This window comes from Carlito syrichta, unplaced genomic scaffold, assembly GCF_000164805.1.
Source record: "Carlito syrichta isolate Samal-C Ts95f unplaced genomic scaffold, Tarsius_syrichta-2.0.1 Scaffold307624, whole genome shotgun sequence".
Classification (NCBI taxonomy): Eukaryota; Metazoa; Chordata; class Mammalia; order Primates; family Tarsiidae; genus Carlito; species Carlito syrichta.
The window spans coordinates 225554-250596 of NW_007251720.1; the positions used below are offsets into that span (position 1 = coordinate 225554).

At 41.5% G+C, this 25043-nt stretch overlaps 1 protein-coding gene across 1 annotated transcript in view; it reads left to right on the forward strand.

The window, feature by feature from the left end:
* The first annotated feature begins 519 nt into the window (after window positions 1-519).
* The window catches only part of ACAA2 (acetyl-CoA acyltransferase 2), a 38702-nt gene continuing 14178 nt past the window's right edge, over window positions 520-25043 (forward strand). The window contains exons 1-3 of the mRNA XM_008064516.1: window positions 520-579; window positions 17709-17875; window positions 23152-23280. Of these exons, the coding sequence (XP_008062707.1) occupies window positions 564-579; window positions 17709-17875; window positions 23152-23280 (312 nt within the window). The 5' untranslated portion in view covers window positions 520-563. The remainder of the gene's footprint in view (window positions 580-17708; window positions 17876-23151; window positions 23281-25043) is intronic.

Genomic DNA, 25043 nt, shown 5'->3' on the forward strand with positions numbered 1-25043 from the left:
CCCCCCACCCCTCCACTGGCACCGCCTCGACCCTGCGGCGCCTTTTGCGGCGGCCTTGGCGCCTCTGCCCCCGCGTTTTCTGCACCGACCTCTGGCGGGAGTGGAGGGAAATGCTACTCACCAGGGGAGGCAGGGGCTGCAGAGACCAGGGGCAGGATGAACGAGGCGTCAAACCAAGTCTGTCGGTTTGGAAGGAGAGCGTAGTCCGTAGAAACCCCAAGGGGGAAGTCCGCTCGCCACGTCCCGTCGCACCCACCCACCAGGAGACTGCGGCGCCGCCGCGGCTCCCACCTGCCAGAGCGGAGCCGGGGGCTGGGGGGGCGTGGCCTGAGGAGTAGGTGAAAGGGCGCAGGGCGTGGCCTGAGGAGTAGGTGAAAGGGCGCAGGAGTAGGTGAAAGGCTCGCGAGAGCTGGCGAAGGGCGGGGGTGTGGCCTGGGAGTGGGTGAACGGGCAGGGGGCGGGCCCACGCGGGGCTCCGCCCGCCCCCGAAAAGCTGGGGCGAGGCGGGCGACGTCTCGGCGCTCCAGGACCCGCCGCCCTAGCCTCCGGGTTTTGCAGCCTCTATGGCCCTCCTCCGAGGTGAGCGCGGCCCCCTCCTCGCCCGCCCTGGCCAGGCCCGCGCTCCGGGCCGCCCGGTGGGGAGTCGGGGTCGGAGTGAAGCCCTCCGGGGTCTGGAGGGGCCTGGGTAAGCCTGGCCCTGAAGGACACTCCGGGTTTAGGAGAAGCCCTGGTTAGGCCGAAGGACGGCGACTGCGGCGCAACCTCCCGTCGTGGTAGTTGTGGCCAGGGCTTGCGGCCGATCTTGGAGGGGCCCCTCTTCCCATAAGTGACGCCTGGACCTTGGAGGGCCTCTCTTCTTCCTTCTCCTGGACCTAGAGTTCCTCTCTTCCCATAGTGACCCCCGGCCCTTGGAGGGCCTCCCTTCTCCTAGACCTGCAGAGTCCCCCTCTTTTCATAGTGATCCCCAGACCTTGGAAAGCCTCGCTTCTTCTAGACCTGGAGTGACCCCCGGACCTTGGAGGGCCCCCTTCTTCCCACAGTGACCTCTTGCTCGGCCCAGCCAATGGGAGGGGGGCGGCGGAATGGGGACATGACCTCCTTCCTCCCTTCTAGCCCTTCCGTTGGAGTGACTGCAAGAAAGTGCAGCCACGCAGCACCCACGTTTAGGGCTGCTAACTTGTTTTTTAAAACCGTGCCAACTCCCTTTTCTTAGCACGTGGTCGGAGTCCCTGGAATCTTAGTTAAGGGTTGACGTAGAGCGCGGCAGGCCCTGAGACTGGCAAAGCCTGGCGGGATCTAAGAACCAGGCACGGTGGGGCTCCAGGCAGGGCTCTGCCGGGGCCTAGGCGGGGGAGGCAGGCTCTGGTTTCCGGCCTGGATTCGAGCTGTCCCTGCAACACTGAGGAGCCTGAAGGGTGGGGGTAGAGGCCCAGGCACAGCAGTGGAGGGGCCATGGGGGTGACTCAGATGGATTTGGAGGTGGCTTTGATAGACCGTGATGGGTAACTAAGGAGGAAAGGTCAAGCTTGACTGCAGGCTTTTCTGCCTTGAAGGACTGTGTTCGCGGTGATACCTCTTAGGGATGAGGAAAAAAACGGTAGGAGGAGATTTGGAAAGGAAGGTAGAGAATTGCGTTGCAGGCCAGGAACGCTTTGCTGCCTGTTATGGAGCACCAGGTGGAGAGGCCAGCTCGGCTCTGTTCTGAGAGTCACAGCCAGAATGGCATGTGACAAGTGAAAAGTGGGTTTTTGGGGGGGTTTGGTTTTGTTTTGTTTTGTTTTGAGTTGGAGTCTCACTCTGTCGCCCAGATTGGAGTGCAGTGGCCGCTCCCGGCCACCGCAGCCTCGACCTGCTGGGCTTCAGCGATCCTTCCACCTCAGCCTTCCGAGCGGCCGGAATTACAGGCGCGCACTACCACGCCCGGCTAATTTTTTGATTTATTGTAGAGATGAGGTCTCGCCAGTCCAGGCGGGTCTCGAACCCATGGGTCAGGCAATCCGCTCACCTCAGCCTCCCAAAGGCGCAGGATTACAGGCTGAGCCACCGAGCCCGGCAGTAGGTATTTTGGAACAAAATGCAGTGTATGCCATTTCCTACGATGCGAATTTCATTTGCCAGTACCATCCCAGCTTTGAATTTAACTACATTTATTTAATAAAGCTGCATGTTGAATTTTCAGAAAACCCACTTCACTTAGAAATCGCTTTGTAATGCTTTTACAAAAGGAAGTACTATTTCTTTTGATTTCATGTTAATATTTTATCAGTGGTTTTTACCCTTTTCTTGTAATGCAGATCTCTTTAAAAGTTTGCTGAAAACTATGAACCCAATAAGGAAATATCAGCACCTTTATTAAGGAAGTAGAAAGCTTATAAAATGTGATACAGTTCAGCTACATTTCTTATTTCCATTTCCCAATCTTACAGATAAGGACACTGATGAGGTAAAGTGACTTGTCTGGAATAACAGGTAGTTAGGGGCTGTGACTAGAACCCAAACCCTGAGCTGCAAACAGTGCTGTCCTAAGCTAGTTAGAATCCAGGATGTACACTTCTCTCAAGTAGCTACAGGCCCGGTGGTGAGAAAGGAGAGTGTGCCTGATTACTGTAGGGGAAAGCCGCACCTGAATTAATTTGGGAAAGACTGGCATTTATCAGATTTCTGTCCACAGGAGCCATCCCCCATGTTTTAACTGGCTCTCGTCCCCTGGCTTGGCAGAGGTTTTCACCCAGCAGGTGTCAGTCCTGCTGCTGCTGTTAGCTTTTTGGGAACGTGCTGTAACCCTTCAGAGCAGGTAGGCAGGGCTGCCTGTTACCTGAGCCCTGAGGAAGGAGTGGATGCCACACAGTTTTCCTTAGTTTGCCTTGACTGCTGTCTGTGGTTGTTCTGACTGTGAGTAAATACTTACCGAGCGGCGTGATAGCAAGGTGGGCAGAGTGCCCAACTCTCTTCTGGTGTTTCCTGCACTGTCCCTTCAGCACAGCTTGCCGGCTTCTCTCCAAGCTCCGACTCACTACGCTTTGGATGACGACGTCTCTTTACTGTCCTCCAGTTTTTGGAAAGCGTCTGCCTCTGAATTTTCAGTCTTTTAAAAATAGACAAGATTTTAGTTTGGTGTTGAAGATTGTTATTAAATTAACATATCCAGTTTATGAAATTATAAGAAAAATCCTTTAAATTGCATAGTCTTTATGTCTGCACATCCCAGATTACTTGTGTAAAATAAATGTAACAGCATTTTCCCCACTCAAAGTAATTGTGTTAGTTCAGTGAAGGCCTTACTCCAGCTAGCCTCTGTAGTCTGGGAGCATCAGGTGAGGAGAAGGGACACAGACAAGGGGGAAGTTCTTGTGCTTTTATGTTCACACACACTCTTTCTGTTGTAGATATAGTATGTTTCACTCCTAGCATTGCCCCCTCACAAATGCTTTCTTAGATTACAAAATATGGGGAAGAAACAAATGTCGAGCCTCCTTTGTTTCTAAATTGGAGTCGATGGTCACTGGAGTCATTTCTGTGTATGCCATATGTCCTTTTCCAAGGATGCTTTTAAGATTTGTGTTTTCTTTGGATTTCAGAAGTTTGACACTGATGTGCCAAGTTGGGGGGACTGTGGTGTGTTTATTAGAGCTGGAGTGTGTTCAGCTTAAATCTGTACGTGTATGTCTTTTATGAAATTTGAACTACTTGATTTTTTCCTTAAATAACTTTTCTATTCATTCTCTTTCCTCTCTGTGATGCCATAATTCTTGTTTGTCCTTGAAGTTCACATGTTTTTTTTTCCTGTCTTTTGTAAGTTAATAAACTTGTTTTGGAGCAGTTTTATTTTTAGATTTACGGAAAAATTTTGCAGAAAGTACAGAGCATTATCATATGTCCCCTCGCCCCACGCATTTCCCCTTTATTAATATCGTGTATTAGTGTGATATAGTTACAACTGATGAACTAATATAGATACATCATTATTGATTGAAGTTCATAGTTTGCATTTGTACAGTTCTCTGAGTTTTGACAAATATGTAAATGGCAGATATAATCTTTGTAGTATCAGGCAGACTAATTTCACTGCCCTGAACATACTCAGCGTTCCACTTATTCATCCCTGCCTCTGAATCCTTGGCAAGCACAGGCACTAATCTTTTTACTGTCTCCTTAGCTTTGCTTTTTCCAGATATCATTTAGGTGGAATCATATGGTATGTGGCCTTTCCAGACCAGCTTCTTTCACTTAGCAATGCATTTAAAATTCCTTCTTTTTATGGCTAATGGTTCCTTTCTCTTTGTTGCTGAGTAGTATTCCATTGTATGGATGTACCAGAGTTTTTTTATCCATTCACCTATTGAAGGACATCTTGGTTGCTTCCAAGTTTTGGCATTTATGAATAGACACTCATGTGCAGGTTTTTGAGTGATACAAGTTTTCAGATCATTTGAACATAAACAAAGAAATGTGATTGCTGGATTATATGGTAAGAGTATGTTTCGTTTTGTAAGAAACTACCCACTTTAGAAGGCCGAGGTGAAGGATTGCCAGAGCCCACTGGTTCAAGACCAGCCTGGGCAACTTGGCGAAGCCTCGTCTCTGCAGTAAATAAAAAAATTAGCCGGGCATGGTGGTACGCGCCTATAGTTCCAGCTACTTGGAAGGCTGAGGTGAAAGGATCGATTGCCTGAGCCCACTAGGTCAAAGCTGGGTGACCGTGAATGTGCCACTGCACTCCAACCTGAGCAAGAGTGAGGCTCTGACTCAAAAAAGAAAAGAAACTGCCCCACTGCTTTCCAAGCTGGCCTTACTATTTAGCATTCCCACCAGGAGTGGATGAATTTCTGTTGTTCCACCTCCTCACCTGCATTTGGTGAGTCAGTGATTTGCATTTTAGCCATTCTAATAAGTGGGTGGTGGCATCTGCTTGTTTTAATTTGCAGTTCCCTGATGGCATATGGTGTTGAGCATCTTTTCATATGCTTATTTGCCATCTGTGTATCTTTGGTGAGATATCTGTTCAGATCTTTTGCCCTTTTTTTATTTTTTGAGTTGGAATCTCATTCTTGCCCAGACTGCAGTGCAGTGGCACACTCACGACCACCCAGCTTTGACCTGGTGGGCTCCAGCAACCACTCCACCTCAACCTTCCAAGTCACCAGAACTACAGGTGTATGCTACCATGCCTGGCTAATTTTTTGATTTATTGTAGAGATGAGGTCTTGCCAATTTGCCCGAGCTGGTTTTGAACCTGCGTGCTCAGGCAATCCACTCGCCTGGGCCTCCCAAAGTGTTGGGATTACAGGCTGAGCCACCAAACCCGGCCACCCATTTTTAAATTGGTGAACTTAAGAGCTCTCTGTATATTTTGGATACCAATCCTTTGTCAATTCAGTGTTTTAGAAATGTTTTTTCACAGTTTGTGGCTTGTCTTTTCATTCTCTTAACGGTGTCGTTTGTGTCTATGCTTAGATTCTTTTTTTAATATGTATATATATATGGATGTCCAGTTCCAGCACCATTTGTTGAAAAGACTAACCTTTCTCCAATGGATTGCCTTTGCTCATTGGTCAGACCTTGAGTTTCTGCCCGTGATTTATTTTGTTTTTCAATATTTTTCTCTGTTATTCAGAGGGAGAATATCTATTTATCTGTCTTCAAAGTCACTGACTCTTTCTCCTCTAATTTCCATTCTGCTGTTAGCCCATCTAGTGATTTTTTTTTTTTTAATTTCAGATCTTTTTCAGTTTTAGTATTTCTCTCTCTGTTTTTGTTTTTGTTTTGTTTTGGTAGAGGCAAGGTCTCACCATGTTTCCTAGGCTGGTCTTGAACTCCTGGGCTCAAGCAACCCTCCCGCCTTTGCCTCCCAAAGTGCAGAGATTACAGGTGTGAGCCACTACATCTGGCCTTATGTTGTTTTTTAATAGTTTGTACTTTGCTGAAATGTCCTTTCTTTTACTAGGAGCATAGTTTCCTTTATATCCTTGAGCATAATTATTATAGATAGCTAGCTGTTTTAAAATTCTTGTCTGCCAACTCTAGTATCTGGGTCTTCTTGGAGTCGATCTCTTTTGATTGTCTTTTTTCTTGAAAATTAGTCCTTTTTTGTTGTTATTTATTCATAGGTGGATTAATTTTGAATTGTATCTTGGATATTACAGATAAAACTTGGTAGAGACCAGATTCTGTTGTGTTCTTGCAAGGAGTATTGACTTCTTGGTTGGTTGGCTGAAATTTGCCTGAACTCAGCAGCAAACTCTCATTTTACAATGGACAGTAGCTCAAATCTGAGTTCAATTTTTTTTTTAAGCCTTGACTGAGGTACTTGTGGTCTGACCCATGTCTGATAAAGGGGTCAGCCAGATATTTGGGCAAAGTTTTTGTGTAAAATTTGGCCTCTCGCTGTGTGGTATTCGTCTTTCCCAGAATCTTCCTCACTTCCCAGTGGCTGTGGTTACCATGAATTTTGTTCTGTGATTTTTCAAGCAAGGAAAACTGTGAAGTTTTGAGTTCCACCTGTTCCATGTAGTATAGATACAGTAAACAATTGAACACCCCTGTTCTATTCCCTTCTACGTGTCAACTTTCCTCCTTGTCTGCCTGGTTTGTTCATTTCCAAGCTGTTGTTACCTGTCCAAGTGTTGGCGGATGGGGCAGAGTGGCTGCAACAGGCAACAGAACTAATGAAATTGCATATTATTAATGTGGGAGGAAGAAAAGTGACTGCACTGTCTGCTTGAATGGAAAAACACCGGTGGAAGACTTCCAACAAATTACTATTTTCACGTGTATCAGTGACCATGCAATACATGTCACTGACTGTTTCAAATGTTACCACATGTTAAAAAAAGATAAGATATACAGATTTGATATTGTGTCATAAGTTCCTCAATGTCCAAAATTCCAGCATAAGCCAGTATCATTACAATAAAATAACTATTTCAACACTGTACTATTTAATATAAAGTGATTTCTTTTTCACTGTTTCCTAAAAGTGTGATCGAGTTACTGGTAGGTGATACGTGAGCTGTCTACAAGTGCAAAGGGTCAGCATCATACTCATTCCCCTAAGATCAAGACAAGATAAGGATACCTGTTCTTTTCACTTCAACATAGTATTGGAAGTTCTAGCCAGAACAGCTATAAAATAAAGAGAGATAAATTTAGACAGAAAGAAGTAAAACTATCTCTTTGTAAACAACACAACTTATGTGTTGAAAAGCCTAAAGAATCTACACACACATTTTTAAAAAACTGTTAGAGCTGATAAATGAGTTCAGCAAAGTATAGGATATAAATCAACAGAAAGAGTAATGAACATTCAGAAAAACAATTCCATGTAAATGGCGTCAAAAAGAATAAAATACTTAAGAATAAAACTAGCCAAGCAGGTGGAAGACTTCCAAAAGAAATGAAAAAAGGACCTAAATAAGTGGAAAGCCATCCCATATTTATGTATTGGAAGACTTAATACTGTTACGACAATACCACCAAAAGAAATGTACACATTCAATACAATTCCTATAAAAACCCCAATGAAGTTTTTTGCAGAAATAAAAAAATCCTGAAATTCATATTAAATTTCAAGAGATCATGTATTCATAGTCCAGCAATCTTAGAAGAAGACAGAGTTGGAAGACTCATACTTCCCATCTGAAAACTTTCCAAAGCCACTGTAATCAAAACAGTATGTTGCTGGTATAAGGGCAGACCTATAGACCAAAAGAATAGGATAGAGAGCCCAGAGATAAACCCTGATATTTTTGGTCAATTGATTTTTGACAAGTGTGCCAAGACCATTGCGTGGAGAAAGGACAGTGTCTTCAACGATGGAGTTAGGACAAGTGGATATCCACAGGCAACAGACATGAGACCTTTATCATACACCATCTACAAAAATTAAATCAAAATGGATCAAAGACCTAGAAGGAGTTAAAACTATAAAAACTCTTAGAAGAAAACATAGGGAGAAATCTTTATAGGTTCTTAAAAACAGCATCAAGGGAATAGGAAACAAAAAACAAAATACATAATTGGATGTCCTCAGAAGTTAAAAATTGTGCATCAAAGGATGCTATCAACAAAGTGAAAAGTTACCCAAAGAATGGGAGAAAACATTTGCAAATTGCTTCTGATAAGGATTTAATACTCAGATTATGCAAAGAACTGCCACAACTTAATAGCAAAAAGAAAAAACTCAAATTTAAAAATGACTTAAAGATTTGAATAGACATTCCTCCAGAGAAGATACACAAATAATCACAAGGCACATGAAAAGAGTCTAGTCATTAGGGAGGTGCAAATCAAAACCACATGAAATGCCTATTCATGCCCACTAGATGACCAGTTTAAAAACCTGGAAAGTCACAGGTGTTGGTGAGCATGTGGGGAAACTGGAACCCTCATGCATTGCTGTGCAGTGTGAATGTAAAATGGTGTAACTGCTGTGGAAAACAAAGGGTTAAACAGAGTTACTATGGGACCCCGCAATTCTGCTTCTAAGACATCCAAAGGCACTGAACACAGGGACTCGGATGCTTGTGCACCAGTGTTCATAGCAGTGTGATTCCCAAAAACCAACAGGTGAAAACAGTGCAGTGTTCCGCAGCGGATGAATGGAGAAGCAGATATGTCATATGCACAAGGGACTATTAGCCAGTCATTAGAAAGAGGAATGATGGATATTCTTAGACATGCTGCAACATGAGTGAACCTTGAGAATATATGTGAAAGAATAAATATGGTATGAATCCACTATATGAAATATCTGGAATGGCCAAACTTACAGAGATGAAAATAGAGGAAAGATTGCCAGGTCCTGAAGAGAGAGGGGAATGGGAAGTTATTGCCCAAATGAGTAGAATTTTGTTTGGGATGATGAACGAATTCTGGAAACAGCAGTGATGGATGTATAACATTGTGAATGTACTTAATGCCACTGAGTTATACACTAAAAAATGGTTGAAATGATCAAACACCCTCCCCAAAAACATGACCTGCAAAGAGTGTTCTTCTCTAAGGTTGTGAGGCTCAAAGGACTAGCTTGAGTGCAGTCGCTGGAACATGGTGAGTGCTCTGTCTGCTGTTGTTATTGCTCTGTGATTGTGTTCCTTTGTTCCTCCTGTGCGCTACCTTTTGAACCATAAATGACGGATAGAAGCTGTACTTTTACAAAGGTCACTAGGGTTAACTGCAGGAGCACTGCCAATACCCTCGGATTTTGTGAAAACACAAAATCTATTTTTATTCAGTCTGGGAATAGGCTAAGGTCAGCAAATATGCAGTAGCATTTGAAAATTGCTAGGAAGTATGTTTACAGAATGAAATCAGTGGGACAACAGGACTGTGAGATGGCACTGTGGTGGCAGGTAGCCTAGAATGGTCCGTGTTTTTGTCGTTTACCAGGAAAAGGAATGGCAGCACTGCTTGTGTTTCCAGGTGTTAGTCACAGAATCCCTATGTGTTTTGTGTCTTGAAGGATGAGCCACAATTTTCAAATGACATTAAGAGCTGTCAAGTCCGTAAGTTTATTCTTCTGTAAACTGCATAATATTCCATTGTGTACATGTACCACATTTTTATTTTATCCAGTCCACTTTTGATGGGCAGCATGGTTGGTTCCATGTTTTTGCTGTTGTGTATAGTGCTGCAATAATAAACATGCCTGTGCAGGTATCGTTTTTGTAGAATGATTTGAGCTTTGTGAGTATATTTCCAGAAGAGCGTTTGCTGGGAAGGTCAATTTCTAGATCTTTTAGAAATCGCCACACTGTTTTCCACAGAGATTGTCCTAGTTTATACCCCTACCAACAATGTAGAAGCATTCCCTTTTCTCTGCATCCACTCCAGCATCTGTTGTTTTTTGACTTGTTAATTATGACCATGCTGACTGGAGTTAGGTGGTATCTCAACGTGGTTTCAATTTGCATTTCTTTGATGATTAGCGTTGCTGAGCATTTTTTCATGTATCTGTTGGCTGTTTGTATATCTTCTTTTGAGAAGTATCTGTTCATGTTTTTTGCCCACTTTTTAATAGGGCTGTTTGTTATTTTCCTTTCGGCATGTTTGAGTTCCTTGTAGGTCCTGAATGTTAGGCCTTTGTCAGATATACTGTTGATAAATATTTTTTCCCATTCTGTGGGCTATCTCTTGCTCTCTTGATGGTGTCTTTTGCTTTGCAAAAGCTTTTTGGTTTAATGAGGTTCCATTTGTCTAACTTATCTCTTATGTCGTGGTCTTTTGGGGTTATGATCAGGAATTGGTTGTCTATTCCAACATCTATAAGGAGATCTCTTGCATTTTCTAAGATTCATTTATTTTGAGTTTTTATGTTTAAGTTGTTGATTTTTATATATGATAATAGGTAGGAGTCCTGTTTCATTCTTCTGCATGTGGTCAGCCAGTTTTCCCAGCACCATTTACTGAATAGGTTCTCCTCTCCCTAGTGATTGTTGGTGGAGGCTTTGTCAGAGATGAGTTGTTGAGAAATTGAGGTTTTGCTTAATCACTGTCCTGTTCTGTTAGTCTATGTTCCTGTTCTTGTGCCAATACCAGGCTATTTTGATTATGTAACCTGATAATAAAGTTTAAAGTTAGGATTGTTTTGGCTATTCGTGGTCATTTTTGTTTCCATATGAATTTCTGTATTGTTTCCAGGTCTTAGAAGAATGATGTTGATAATTTAATGGGCATTGCATTGGATCCATAGACTGCCTTGGGTAGGATGGACATCTTAACAATGTTGATTCTTCCAACCTGTGAGCATGGAATATTTCTCCATTTGTTTGTGTCTCCTTTGACTTCTTTGAGCAGTGTTTTGTAGTATTTCATTTTCTTGTGATGGGGCTATTGTGAATGGAATTGTGCTTTTTATTTGGTTCTTTCCCTGTTTGTTGTTGGTGTATAAAAATGCAGTTATCTTTTGCACATTGATTTTGCACACTGAAACTTTGCCAAAGTCCTTTATCATTCCCTTGGACTTTCCAGTTATAGGATCATATTGTCAGCAAAGAGGAATAACTCAACTTCCTCTTTTCCGATTTGGATACCCCTGATTTCCTTCTCTTGTCTGATTGCTATAGCTAGGATTTCCAGCACTATGCTGAGCACGAGTGAGAGTGAGCAGCCTTGTCTTGTTGCAGTTTTTGGGGAAATGCTTCCAATTTCTGCTGTTTAGCTTCCAATTTCTGCTGTTTAGCAATATGTTGGTGTGGGTTTATCATAGATGGCTCTTACTATTTTGAGGTGTGTACCCTCTATGCCTAGATGTTCAAGGGTTTTTATTGAGAAGGGATGCTGGATTTTGTCAAAAGCTTTTTCTGCATCTAATGATTAATCATGTGATTCTTGTTTTTACATCTATTGATGTGTTGAATCACATTTATGATCTTGCGAATGCTGTACCAGCCCTGCATCCCAGAGATGAAGCCTACTTAGTCATGGTGGACTATCCTTAAGATGTGTTGTTGGATCTGATTTGCTAGAATCTTGTTGAGAATTTTTACTTCTATGTTCATTAGGAATATTGACCTGTAGTTCTCTTTTTTTTTTTGGTTCTTTGCCAGGTTTGGGTATCAGTGTGTAACATCATAAAATGATTTGGGGAGGGTTCCATCTTTCTCAATTGCCTGGATTACTTTCAGTAGGTTTGGTATCAGCTCCTCCTTGTATGCTTTGTAGAATTCTACTAGAAAGCTGTCTGGTTCAGGGCTTTTTTTTTTTTTTCTAAGTAGTTTTCTTTTGTCATAGTCAATTTTCCATGTTGTTATTGGTCTATTTAGGGTCTCAGTTTCTTCTTGTTTCAACCTTGGGAGGTCATGTGATGTCAGAAAGTCCTCCATTTCATTTAGGCTTTTGAATTTGTTTCCATACTGGTGTGCACAGTAATCTCTGGTAACCTTTTGGATTTTTTCAGGGTCAGTTGTGACTTGATCTTTTGCATTTCTAATTGTGTTTATTTGGGCTTTTACTCTCCTTTTCTTGGTCAATCAGGCTAGGGGTTCATCAATCTTGTTGATCCTTTCAAAGAACCAGCTTTTTGTTTTATTGATTTTTTTTTTCTGTGATATTTTTGTCGTCTTTTATATTTGGACTTTGACCTTGGTGATCTGGATTCTTCTGCTGAGGGTAGGGTTTTGGTGGTCTTGCCTTTCCAGCTCCCTTCGGTCATTTGTTCGGCTGTTAACTCATGATCTTTCTGTTTTCTTGATGTGTGTGCTTAGAGTTACAAATTTCCCTCTTAGTACTGATTTCATGGCATCCCAGAGATTTTGGTAAGATATGTCTTTGTTTTCATTTGTTTCCAATAATCTTTTAATTTCTGTATTTATTTCTGTGTTGACCCAGGAGTTGTTCGGCATTATGCTGTTTAGTGTCTGTGTCTTTGTGTGTTTTGGGGAAATCTTGGTGTTGATACTTATTTTTATTCCACTGTGGTCTGAGAAGGTGCATGGTAGTATATTGATCTTATGGAATTTGTTTGTACTTGATTTATGGCATAGAATGTGGTTGATCTTGGAGTATGTTCCATGTTGTGATGAGTGAAATGTTATTCTGAGGTTGTTGGGTAGAGTGTTCTGTAGGTATCTGTTAGGTCCATTTGGTCAAGCATCAAGTTGAGGTTCTGGATCTCCTTGTTGATGTTTTTGCCCCAATGATCTATCTGGGGTTGTTAGTGAGATATTTAAGTCCCCAGCTATGATAGTGTTAAAATCAATATCTTTTTAAATTTTGATTAGTAGTTGTTTTATAAAACCTGGTGCTCCTGTATTGAGTGCATATATGTTTAGGATGGATATTTCCAGTTGATGGATTTAACCTTTTATCATTATGTAGTGTCCTTCATTTTTAAATTTTTGATAGCTTGAAGGTTGTTTTGTCTGATAGTAAAATGCAACTTCTACCTTTTTTTCTTTTCTGTTTGTCTGACAGTTTGTTTTCCATCCTCTACCTTTGAGTCTGTGGATGTCCTTTGTAGTAAGATGTGTTTCCTGGAGGCAGCATATTGTTGGGTCGTGCTTTTTTAATCCATTTTGCCATTCTTTGTCTTTTCAGTGGTGCATTTAGTTCGTTCACATTCAGGCTGATTATTGAAATGTGAGAGTTTATCCCTGATACTAGGCTCTTTTAAAGTTTTTTGTTTGTTTTCTTTTAACTTTTGGGTCAATATGTGTGTGTTGTCAATTCTGCAGTCACAATGTATGCTCTGTTAATACTGTGTTTTCCTGTACTTTTGTGAAGTGCATCATCATTCTTTTTTTTTTTTTTTTCCTTTGTTCTGTGCTTTATACCTTCTTAAGCATCTGCTGTATGACTGGTCTGGAAGCAGCATAATCTTTTAAGGATTGGATGTCTGGGAAGGATTTTAATTCTCCTTCATGATGAAGCTGAGCTTAGCTGGATAGGAAATTCTTGCTTGGATTTGTTTACCTTTCAGAACTTTGGAGATTGGACTCCAGTCCCTTCTATTCTGTAGTGTTTCTGTAGATAAGTCTGCTGCTATTCTAATTGTCTACCCCAGTAGGTAGTCTAACCTTTCTCTTTGCCTTTAGGATTTTATCTTTCATACCTACTTTGTGTAAGTGAATTATCATGTGTCTAGGAGTTGGTCTTCTCATTTGATGCCTTGCAGGAGTTCTTTGAATCTTTTGTTTGGATGTTCACATCTCTGAGATAAGGGAAAATTTTTTGGATAAGCTCATGGAATATTTGTCCTAAGGTGTTCTCTATCTCCCTTTCTGCTTCAGGTATACCAATCAGGTATCAGTTTGGCCTCTGAATATAATTGCACATCTCCTGGAGGCGTTTTTTTTTTTTGAACTTTTTAAGCTTTCTTTCTGTTTTTAATAGATAGAATTAGTTTTATATGTTTTTAATAGATAGAATTAGTTTTATATTTGGTCTCCAAGCTTTGAGATTCTTTCTTCTACCTGGTTAATTCTACTTTTCATGCTTGTCAGTTTATTTATTTTATGGATAGTGTTTTTTATGGTCAACATCTCTATAAGCATATTTTTTATTTTTTCTTCTTACTCCTCTTAATTCTTCTTCATCCTCTCCATCCACTCCTTGATTCCTTCATATGTGATCTGTGACCAGTTATTCTGGGTGCTCTTCATTGTTTGAGTTCCAAGGTCAGTATTCTCAGGCACTATCTGTTTTGAACTTTGTGGGTTACCTGTGTTCTTCTGTTGATTTTTCTTCATTTGTGATGGATTTTTCTTTTCTCTTTAATTCCACTGCTCAGTGATAAAGGGAATAGCTTTCACTTCTGTTTGTTCTACCCCCTATTCTTCCCTAGGTAGAACCTCCAGATTTGTCAATTTTAAAGCTGGGTTGGGGTGGGGGCTGTGTTGTCTTTTTGCAGTGTTGAGATTTGAATAAGGTGTAATGAGGGGAACTGAAATTCAGAAGCTATCTGCAGCTCAGTGTTCACTGACTGGGGTGTGAGCCCCCAGGACCCACTTTTCACCACTTCACAGTATGTCTTTGTGATGAGAACGTATGTATACCCCTGAGTACAAAACAGCATAAGAGAAGGAAAAAGAACTGAGAAAGAGAACAGGAAGAAGAAAAGATGATGAAGAGAAAGAAGTAGACACAGAAAACACAAACCAACAGACAATCCAATAATAAAATTAAATTAAAAATCTAAAACTCAAAAAATGATGACACGCTCACCCTCATCTGTACCGTTACTGAAAAAAGAAGAAGGAAAAGAAACAAAACAACACAAAACACACACACATCAAAATATAGATAGAGGAAGATAAAAGAAAAATAAAAACCTTTTGTGATCTTTGAGCCTTCCTCTTGTGGCAGTTTCTGAAACTTTGGATTCCTTTTTTGCTGCTATGACCCAAGCACCACTGCTATTGCCATGCAATGGTAGGGAGGGGGCTCTGGCCTCTAGGTTCACCTCCCTTTTCACCTCAGTCAGGGTAGGCTATGAACCACCCCAACAGTTCCACCTGTATTCAGTCATCTCCAAGCATGCCAATCAGGCCACTACCCATTTGGATTAGACATCTCACTGACCACTGGGGAAGGGAGTAGAATCAGTTCAAAACTCACCCCTACCCATCTGCTGTGAGCCAGATCCTTCTCCTCCAATTGCACCCGTAGTCCCATGAATGGTCCAGTATGGGAGATGGCGTGACTGGGTCTATGAGCTGGCTTTGTCCTTCTGGGGATAATACACATGGAGTATCCCATGGGGTATCCTCTCTCAGTTAATGGTTATCAGCCTCAGGTGCAGAATTTACCCCTCAGTCTTAGGAGGCAGCTCTGCTGCTCAAATGGGCAGGCAGGAACATATCTCTGTCTGGATTCTAGGACAAAGACAGTGGCAGTGCTCCTGTGTCTTCTCCTCTGTTGGGACTTGATGACTGATTCTCTCACTGCATTTTCTCGGAGGTCCCTGCTGCCAGTGTCTGGTTATTGTGGTGAGTCAGATACCAGGTGCCAAGCAACAACTCATCCCCTCCATTCTCTTCCAAGTAGGGTCCCAAAAAAGGTGCCTGCCTCTGCACCGCAAAAAGTGCTGGAATCTGAGCAGAAGTGTGCATAGTAACCACCTCAGCAGGAGAACTCAGGCCGCTTATTCCCAAGTCCCCACTCAGACATACACACACTTGAACACACAGTTGCACACCAATTTGTCCTTATGCACACTCACTTATATAGGGACTTACACACTTTGACCAACTGTCACCACCTTGGAATCCTCCTCATAATGAGAGAAGTCCAAAGGACCCATTGATGTGTAGGGAGGAACAGGCAACACTCTTCACTAAGTCAGGACACCCAATGGTGGCTTTGGGTGACCTGGCAGGACGATCTCTCTGGGATCGTTGACAGCTCACACTCAGCCCACTGTGAGCTTTGCTGCACTTACTATTGAAGACCTGTCACAAAGCACATGAAAATGTACGTGAAATGTGAAAAGGTAGGAAGGTGGCTCTGGGCAGATCGTTTATATAGCACTTCAGAGCCTGTGATTTCTCTACATTAGTCTTTGTCTCTTTGTCTAAAGGGTTGGAAGGAGTTTTAAAGGATCTGGAGGAGAGTGATAAAAGGGGACAAAAAAGAAAAGTTAGCTATGACCTATGTTATTACAGTTGGCAGCAAAAGGCATGTATATATTTAATCAATTAAAATTCTCAAGGAAGTCATTTCCCAGAAATCCTCCTGTGAATCCTTTGGTGAGTTTAACAACTCCCTCATGTTTGCATTAAGGTTGGCATTACATTAAGGTTGGGTGTCCATGCAGTGGTTTACATTAACAAGTATCTTGTACAATACCTGTGTGGGAGGGTGGGATTGACCGTTCACCACTTCTTCTGAGCATCGTAGAAGGAGAAACAGAATGTAAAACTATAGCTGACAAAAACCTACAAAAAAATTTTTTTAGAGATTTTTTTAGAGATACTGGAACTGATTCTTGAGGAAGACTCAGAATCTGACTACATATTGTCAGAGAATACCTGACCCTTAGCCTCCTTACATTTTCGTCTTTGTCCTACATTCTTACTTGGCATATATTTTTGGCCCTGATTTTCTTCTCATAAATAGTGCTGTTGCCCATTTATAACTAGTTTAAAATTCTTCCTCTAATGTGTGTCTCAGCTATTCAGAACCAAATAAGACTTTCTGAACTCAAAGTTTGTGTAAATTATCAACCCTCCATAAGAATCAGTAGTGTGGCAACCCGCTTGCATCCCCTCTGGGAGCTTTCCTGTCATCTCAATAAATCCTGCTTTCAAAAAAACCCAAAAAAGCATCAGCAGTGTGTTCAGGGTCCAGGGTCAGCTATCTCGATGACTTCTCTTCTGTCATCAAAGTCTTCCGTTTCTTCAGGAGTTGATTGCACATGGGTACTAGCTGCCTGTTACCAGTCTGTGACCTGCTAGGGAACTGGGCAACACAGAAGGAGGTAAATGGCAGGTGAGCAAGTGAAGCTTTATCTGTATTTACAGCTGCTCGCCATGACTCACATTTTCCCCAAGTTTTGTCTCCTGTCAGATCAGCAGCGGCATTAGATTCTCCTAGGAGCGTGAACCTTATTGTGAACTGTGTATGTGAGGGATCTAGGTTGTGCACTTCTTATGAGAATCTAATGCCTGGTGATCTGAGGTGGAGCTGAGGCAATGATTAGCTATGTGGTTTGACTATATGAGCGCCCGCATGCGCACACACGGGCATGGAAAAATTGTCTTCCATGAAACCGGTCCCTGATGCCAAAAAGAATGGGAACTGCTTCAGGAGAGGATGCTTTTTACTGAAAGTTTTCTAGCAGTGGTTAGAGAGAACCTCCTGTCAGAAACTTTTTAGAGGGAGTTCTAGAGCGAGTGGTTGACCTCAGACAATCTTAAGGTACCTTCTAGTTTAGAGATTCTTTGATTCTAATACTAGGTCTTGTACTCCAGCACATGGAAGAAGAAGGATTTCAGTTATCAACAAATATTTCTAGCATTGCAAAGCATCAGAGAACAAGCACTTACATTATAGCATGCAGTGCAGTTCTTGGTACCTGCTTATAGGTGTTGCTCAAACTGACCATTCTTAAGACTCTGCTTCTGTGGTTGTGACCTGTTCTTTCATGGCAAAGACTTCCAGTTATCTAACTGAAAGTTGCACTCTTCTGAGGTTTCACAGTGAGATGATTTAGAGCATGTTGGGGACACTGACTAATCTGATTGCTGACAAATCTCTCCTTGTTGCTACAGGTATATTTGTTGTTGCTGCTAAGCGCACACCTTTTGGTGCTTTCGGAGGTCTTCTGAAAGGCTTCACCGCTACCGACCTAACTGAATTTGCTGCCAAGGCTGCCTTGTCTGCTGGCAAAGTCTCACCTGAAGTTGTTGACAGTGTCATTGTAGGCAACGTCATGCAGGTTGGTAGGGTGGAGGGAGGTGTTCATTCCTGTTGCTTTCATTGACCAGTTTCTAAACATCATTTCTTTAACATGTAATAATGGCAGACAACTTAATAATTGTTCCAGGTAGTTGACATTTGTGATGTGAGTAATCCTCTGACTCCAGATTCAGTGGCATGCATAATTCAAAGTAGCAAACATTCTGGAAACTGAATATCTATCTGACTTGGGATGCATTTCATTGGTTCTTAAATAGCAGGTTGACTTCCTTGACTTATCTGTGGTTAATTGGTTTTCTCTTTGTGCCAACTCCGGAGGGTAGCAAACCCAAGTAAAGAACACACCTCCCGGCTGGACTCTGTGGCTCAGCCTGTAATCCCGCACTTTGGGAAGCCGAGGTGAGTAGATTGCCTGAGACCGCGGGTTCGAGACCCGCCTGGGCAACTTGGCGAGACCTCATCTCTACAGTAAAATCAAAAATCAGCTGGGCGTGGTAGCAGGCACCTGTAATTCCGGCTACTCAGAAGGCTGAGGCAGAAGGATCGCTGGAGTCCAGCGAGTGGAGGCTGCGGTGGCCAGGAGCGGCCACTGCACTCCAATCTGGGCGAAGGAGTGAAACTCCAACTCAAAAAAAAAAAAAAAAAAAACACACACCTCTCGTGATTTCCTACACATTGTAAGAGCTTGGTCAGAATTTGTTGTAGGAAATAAGAAGCTTCCTTGTCCTTGATCTTGCTATGGGTAGTGCACGAAATAGATCCTTCACATGCAAGTAATCGAAAGCTTGGAATGCCTTCAAAGTATACAAACATTTATTGGGTTCCTATAGAGACTAGTTGAGGTGCAGCAGAAGAATATTAAGTACCCAAAGTGGACCAAAAGGAGGTTATACTGTAATGGAGGAAATAAGATAATGTATTTTTTAAAGATGTCAACGATGTGTTTATTAATAAAGGAAATAGAGTAAAACAATGGTCACAGAAAATCACCAGGCCTCTACACTGAACCTGATTCTGACCATCTCGCCATTGTATATCTTCACATCCAGAATAAGTGGACATTTTTCCTTTTGCAGTTGTGTCTGTTGAACCTAAAGTATTTTCATAAAGAATCATTGATATTAAATCATCTTTTTTTTCACTTTTTTTTGTAACTGTTACCTCTGACCTGAGAAGGCATTAGAACAGATCAAATAGAAGTGGGATACTTTTGGGTTTTGTTTTGTTTTCCTAGACTTTATTTAAAAGGAACTTTTTTCCTCTAAAGTCCTTCTGTTTTTCCCCAGTGTAGATTCTGTCAAATTTTACAACAGAGTTACTATAAGTAGTATCAATTTCATAGTGTTGGTGTCTCTGTTCCTAAAGACAATCTTTCTTGCATTAATGGATAAATATTTGAGAGGTTAGGTCTTTATGGCTAGAAGAGAACAGAATAGGCTCCAAATAGCATTTGACAAATATCTCAGAGCTACTTTTCTAATATTATTAAATATTACTTGAAATAAATGAGTTGTACAGTTTTCTTAGGAAACAATGAAGTCCAATCTGGATTTTTTTGTATTTTCTTGCCTAATTGTCCCGGCTAGAGTCTCTCATGTTGAAGTGGATATCTTTGTCTTAGTCCCTAAGGTAAAGATATGGATATCTTTGTCATATTCCTGATCTTAGGGAAAACACATCCAGTCTTTCACCATTAGGTGTGATGATAGCTGTGAGTGGGTATTTTATAGATGCCCTTTATTCGGTTGAAAAGTTGCCTTCTATCCTTAGTTAGCCAAGTGTTTTTTATCATGAAAGAATTAGGTTCCTGCAAGGTCTAGTAACATTTTCATTAACCAGTCAATACATATCAATGCATAACTTTATGTGTGTTTATATTTCAAGTCACCTTATTTAATATGTATTGTTGACTTGCTAGCATTACACCCACAGCCAATTCATGCCTGAATGGAGCTTATCTAACATGCATATTTTCCATGGGGCATATCACTGCCTTCCTTTATGTTAGGAATACTAAACAGCACTTCAACATTATGCTCTGAGGCCATTTTAAACAGCAGAACCACCAAGGAAAGCACAGAAATGCTGGTAACATGGCAAGGAATAGATTGCAGGAGGGACACTTGTGTACAGTATGAAAGCTCGCACTGGATCTGTATGCATCAAGCAGCTCAAATGTCCCACCACTCTACACGTGTCTGAATGACTGCCAGTGTACTGCAAGTATAGATTTTGGAGTCACAATCTAAACTTTAGCAAGCAGGTAACTTGAAAATGCAGAATCTCTGACTAGTGAGGATCCACTGCATTTTGAATTTGCATTTTTTATGTCCTCACTATTTTGAGAGGTGTCAAAGTTCTTGGTGTTTGCATTAGGGTTCTCCAGAGAGACAGAACCAGTGGGCCACATATGCAGTCATAGGTCGCTTAACAACGGGATATGTTCCAAGAAATGGATCTTTGGCAGTTTCTTAGTGCGGGAGCTTCATAGAGTGCACGTATGCACACCTAGATGGTCTAACCTGCTGCACTCCTGGGCTATAGGGTGTAGACTATTGCTCCTAGGCCACAAACCTGCACAACATGTTACTGTACTGAATACTGCAGGCAGTTGTAACACGATGGTAAAATAGTGCATATCTAAACATGTCTAGACATAGAAAAGGCACAGTAGAAGTACTATATAAAAGATAAACAGGCCGGAGAGCCTACAGTTCTGATGTTGAAGGCAGGAAAAGAAGAATGTGTTCCAGCTCTATGAGAGGGAGATACCAATTCGCCTTTCCTCTGTTTTTGTTCTCTCTGGGCCCCTGGCGGATTAGATGGTACCACCCACGGTGAGGGTGGATCTTCACTTCTAAGTCCATTCTGACTCACATGCCGATCTCCTCTGGAGATACCCTCACAGACACACCCAGAAATAAGACTTTACTAGTTCTCCTGGTATTCCTTGATCCAGTCAAGTTAACAGCCAAAATTAGCCATCACCATAGTAAAGGTATTATGGTATTCTAAGGATTCTGATACATGAAAATAGCTTTATAATATGATGGATCTTTTTTTTTTCCTTTTGAGTTGGAGTCTCACTCTGTCACCCAGGCTGGAATGCATGCTCACGTCCATCCCAGCGTTGACCTGCTGGGCTCCTCCGGCGATCCTTCTGCCTCAGCCTTCCAAGTAGCCGGAACTATAGGTGCACACTACCGGACCTGGCTAATTTTTGATTTATTGTAGTGATAAGGTCTCGCCAAGTTGCCCTGGCTGGTCTCAAACCCGCAGGCTCAGGCAATCCACTTGCCTAGGCCTCCCAGCTTAAAAGATAAGTTCTAAGTAAGATTTATGAACTGTTCAAAAGTTAGAGGCAACCATAGAGATTTTGTAAAACTTCAGCCCTCTTTTAACACATGAGGAAGCCTCCAGAGAGGTCTCAAAGACTTGCTCTGCTTGACACAGGTAGTCCAGAACAATCTTGAGGTAGAAGGTCTCCTACCTTCCAATTCTGTGTTCTTCCTCCTATACTAGCTCTTTCTTCAGCTCTCAGTATCTTAGTATTAAGAGGGACTTTAAAAGTCATTTGTGGGGTTAAGTGATGAGAAAATGGGTTACCATGGGAGAGGAGCTGGTGGCTTTACAAGAAGAAGAGTGACCTGAGATAGCACACTCAGACCCCTTACCATATGAGGCTCTGACTCTGCAGAGAATCCCCACCAAGCAAGAAGGCCCTGACCAGATGCAGCCCCTCAACCTGGAACTTAGCCTCCAGAACTGTAAGAAATAAATTCCTTTTCTTTTAAGTTAACCAGTTTCAGGTATTCTGTTACAAGCAACAGAAAGCAGACTAAGACAGACACAGATTTAATCATCTCTTCCTCTACTTACAAATTAGGTTCTTGTCAAATCCATTTGCATATGCCTCTGCAAATGGATTTGACAAGTGCCTAATTTGCAAATGGAGAAACTTGAGAGTCAGATAAATCAAAGCCCATGCCAATAGGGAATGGTAGAGTACATATCTCCCAACTCCTAGCCTGATGTCTTCCCACTACCCCATATCAATCTTTCATCTTTTCTAAAAACACCTATTTTACCAATCTGTACACTACAGAATATCATAAGAGAAATAATTCTGAAACAGACAAACCTTGGCTAAAAGAATATCTTTTGATGACATTAATTATAAGAGAAGATAATTTCATCTCAATCAACAACTGAAACATTGAGCTAGTGAATACTTCACATTATTCTGAGTTCCCCCCAATTTCATCTGCATTCAGAACCCTTAACCTATAAATGTGCTGAATTTGTTGAATTTTATTTTGAAAAATTTCAAACCTATACAAATTAAAAGAATTGTACAAGGAACATTCTAAAGCCCTTTGCCTTGATGGGCCAATTTTTTACATTTTGTCAAATTTGCTTTAGCTCTCTACAATAAAAGCTGTTATTATTTTTGTTTTGTAAGTCATTTTATCCCTTTCTCCTCAAAGTGTGGTTCTTGGACTAAGCAACATCAACTTCACCAGGGAAATAGTTAGAAATGCAGACTCTCAGACAGACCTCAACCTACTGATTCAGAACCTAAATTATAACAAGACACCCCAGTATGCATTTGGAAGCAGTGGTCTAGTCCTCCCCTTACTCTTCTGACCAGTATCCTCTCCCTAAGTATGCAGTTCTCAGCCTGTTGCACATTAGAATTACTTGGGATGCTTTTAAAAGTCACTGTGATGCCCAGGTCCCACCCCCAGGCTTTCCAATGTAATGGGTTTGCTGAAGAGCTTAAACATGAGTTTGTGAATAAAGCTTCCGGGTTATTACACCCGCACCATGGTTGAGAACCATAGCCTCTATTAAGGAATGTGCCACTTTGACATAGCCTACCTATTTTTAAACAGTTCTAACTCTTATGAATTTCTGTCTTTATTAAGAGTTTACTAGGATTTCTCTATGTAGCCATCACAGTATGTTTGAAAACCAGTTGATTGTGGTTACACAACATATGAATGTATTTAATACCACTGAACTGTATGCTTAAAAATGGTTAAGATGGTACATTTTGTGTCATGTGTATTTTACCACAACAGGGAAAAGCCCAATTGACCAAATTATAGTCTTAATTCAAATCATAAACACATTTTGTACTTACTATGCTGTTCCTCTACGCATTGTACCTACTCAGAGCCATATAGTTTAGCATTTTGGATAGATTGCCAGTGTTTCGATGTATTTCGTGCTTGTTCTTAATTCCTAGATTTACAGGGGAGGCTCCTTTTCTTCTCCCTTTCTCTGTCCCAGAGTTCTTCAGATGCTGCCTATCTGGCAAGGCACGTTGGTTTGCGAGTGGGAATCCCAAAGGAGACGCCAGCTCTCACGGTTAACAGGCTCTGTGGCTCTGGCTTCCAGTCCATCGTGAATGGGTGTCAGGTATGACTCCCATTTTATTTAATTCTCTAAGATATGTTAACATTATGAGAAGAAATGTCCCACCTCAGTATCACACTTTAGCTTTTTTATCTTATAGTGCAGATTCGGAGATGCTGGTGTTTGATTTTTCTTAGAAAAATACTCAGGAACAAAATTGTTTCTTGAAAGTTAATAATGAAGTGGAATAAGCCTGTCACAAAAGAACAAATTCCATATGCTTCTACTCATATGAGGTACCCAGAGTAGTCAAATAATGGAGACAGAAAGTAGAATGGTGGTTTCCAGGGTTAGGGAGAAGGGAAAGTTCACGTCTGAGTATGGAGTTTCAGTTTTGCAGAATGAAAAGCCTCTGGAGATGGGTGGTGGTGATAATAGCACACGGTGCAAATGCTCTTAATGACTCGAACTGGGTACACTTAACAATGGTTAGGGTGGGACATTTTGTGCACATTTTGTCAGTTTTGTTTCTTAAAAAAAGCTGGTATGTTCATCATTCTTACTGAGTGCTTCCTAGGTGCCAGGCACTATGCTAGGTTCGCATCCAACATCTCATTTAATCTTCACGACCATTCCATGAAGCCAGAACTAGCATTCCCATTTTACAGGCCAGGAAACTGATTATGAAAGACACTAAGGTTACTGAGTCATAGAAGCAGAATTTGAGCCCCTGTCTATGAGAGTTACCTATGAGGTACTGAGTAAACAGTGAGGCAAGTAGGAGGATTGAAGAATTTAGGAGATGATAAGAGAAGGTGTTTTATTACAAAGGAACTGATTGATGCTGTTGGTAGAAGTACAAACCAGTTTGACCTTTTTAAAGGACAGTTGGGTCAAATATGTTTGTTTCTTTGAACACAGGGGAAGAAAGTACAGTGAATCTAATTTATGTATAAAAGTCTTCCTTTATTACAAGAGACACAGACATATAATGAATAAATTATTTTCATAATAATTTATTTCTATAGTAATATGTCTTAAAAGATGACCCTGGTTTTCCTAGCAATTTTTCTTTAAGTCAGGGTCTCACTTTTTTGCCCCAGTGTGTGATCACGGCTCACCACAGCCTCAACCTCCAGGGCTCAGGTGATCCTTCCACTTCAACCTCCCTAGTAGCTGGGACTACAGCGATACACCACCATATCTGGCTAGTTTTTTTTTATTCTTTTTTTTGTAGAGATGAGATCTCGCTATGTTGCCCAGACAGGTTTCGAACTTCTGGGCTCGAGCAGTCCTCCTTCCTCAGCCTCCTAAAGTGCTGAGGTTGCAGGCATAAGCCACCACACCCTGCCCATCTAGCAATAATTTTGAACCTTAAGTTCTTGGTGCCTTGTTATTGACTTCTTTTCTGAGAAATGCAAACAGTGGGAAGAGTTGGAAGGATAAAAGGGATTTCACCCCCCCCACCTAACTCTTGTAACCCTCTGGTCTCCTTCAAGTGCATCCTTTAATAAGATGCCTTTTTCTTTTGCTATGTTAAAGAGTTTGTTCCTTATTGTCTTCTGCATTTTTATGCCAGACACTAATATCTCTGCTAATTTTCTAGGTTTGTACTAAATTAAGAATTCCTGTTCTTAGCCAAAATGTAGGTAGGGTCTTTTGCTCAGGTGGAAATGATTGAAATCTATTAGTTCTCTCCCCCTGCATCTTAAGAATGGAGACTTTGGCATTTGCTTCAGCATTACATTAAAAACATTTCCTTTTAAGACACTAAGCTAGAGTACAGTATTTATTAGCATTACCATTAATTTGTAAAATCTGTGTAC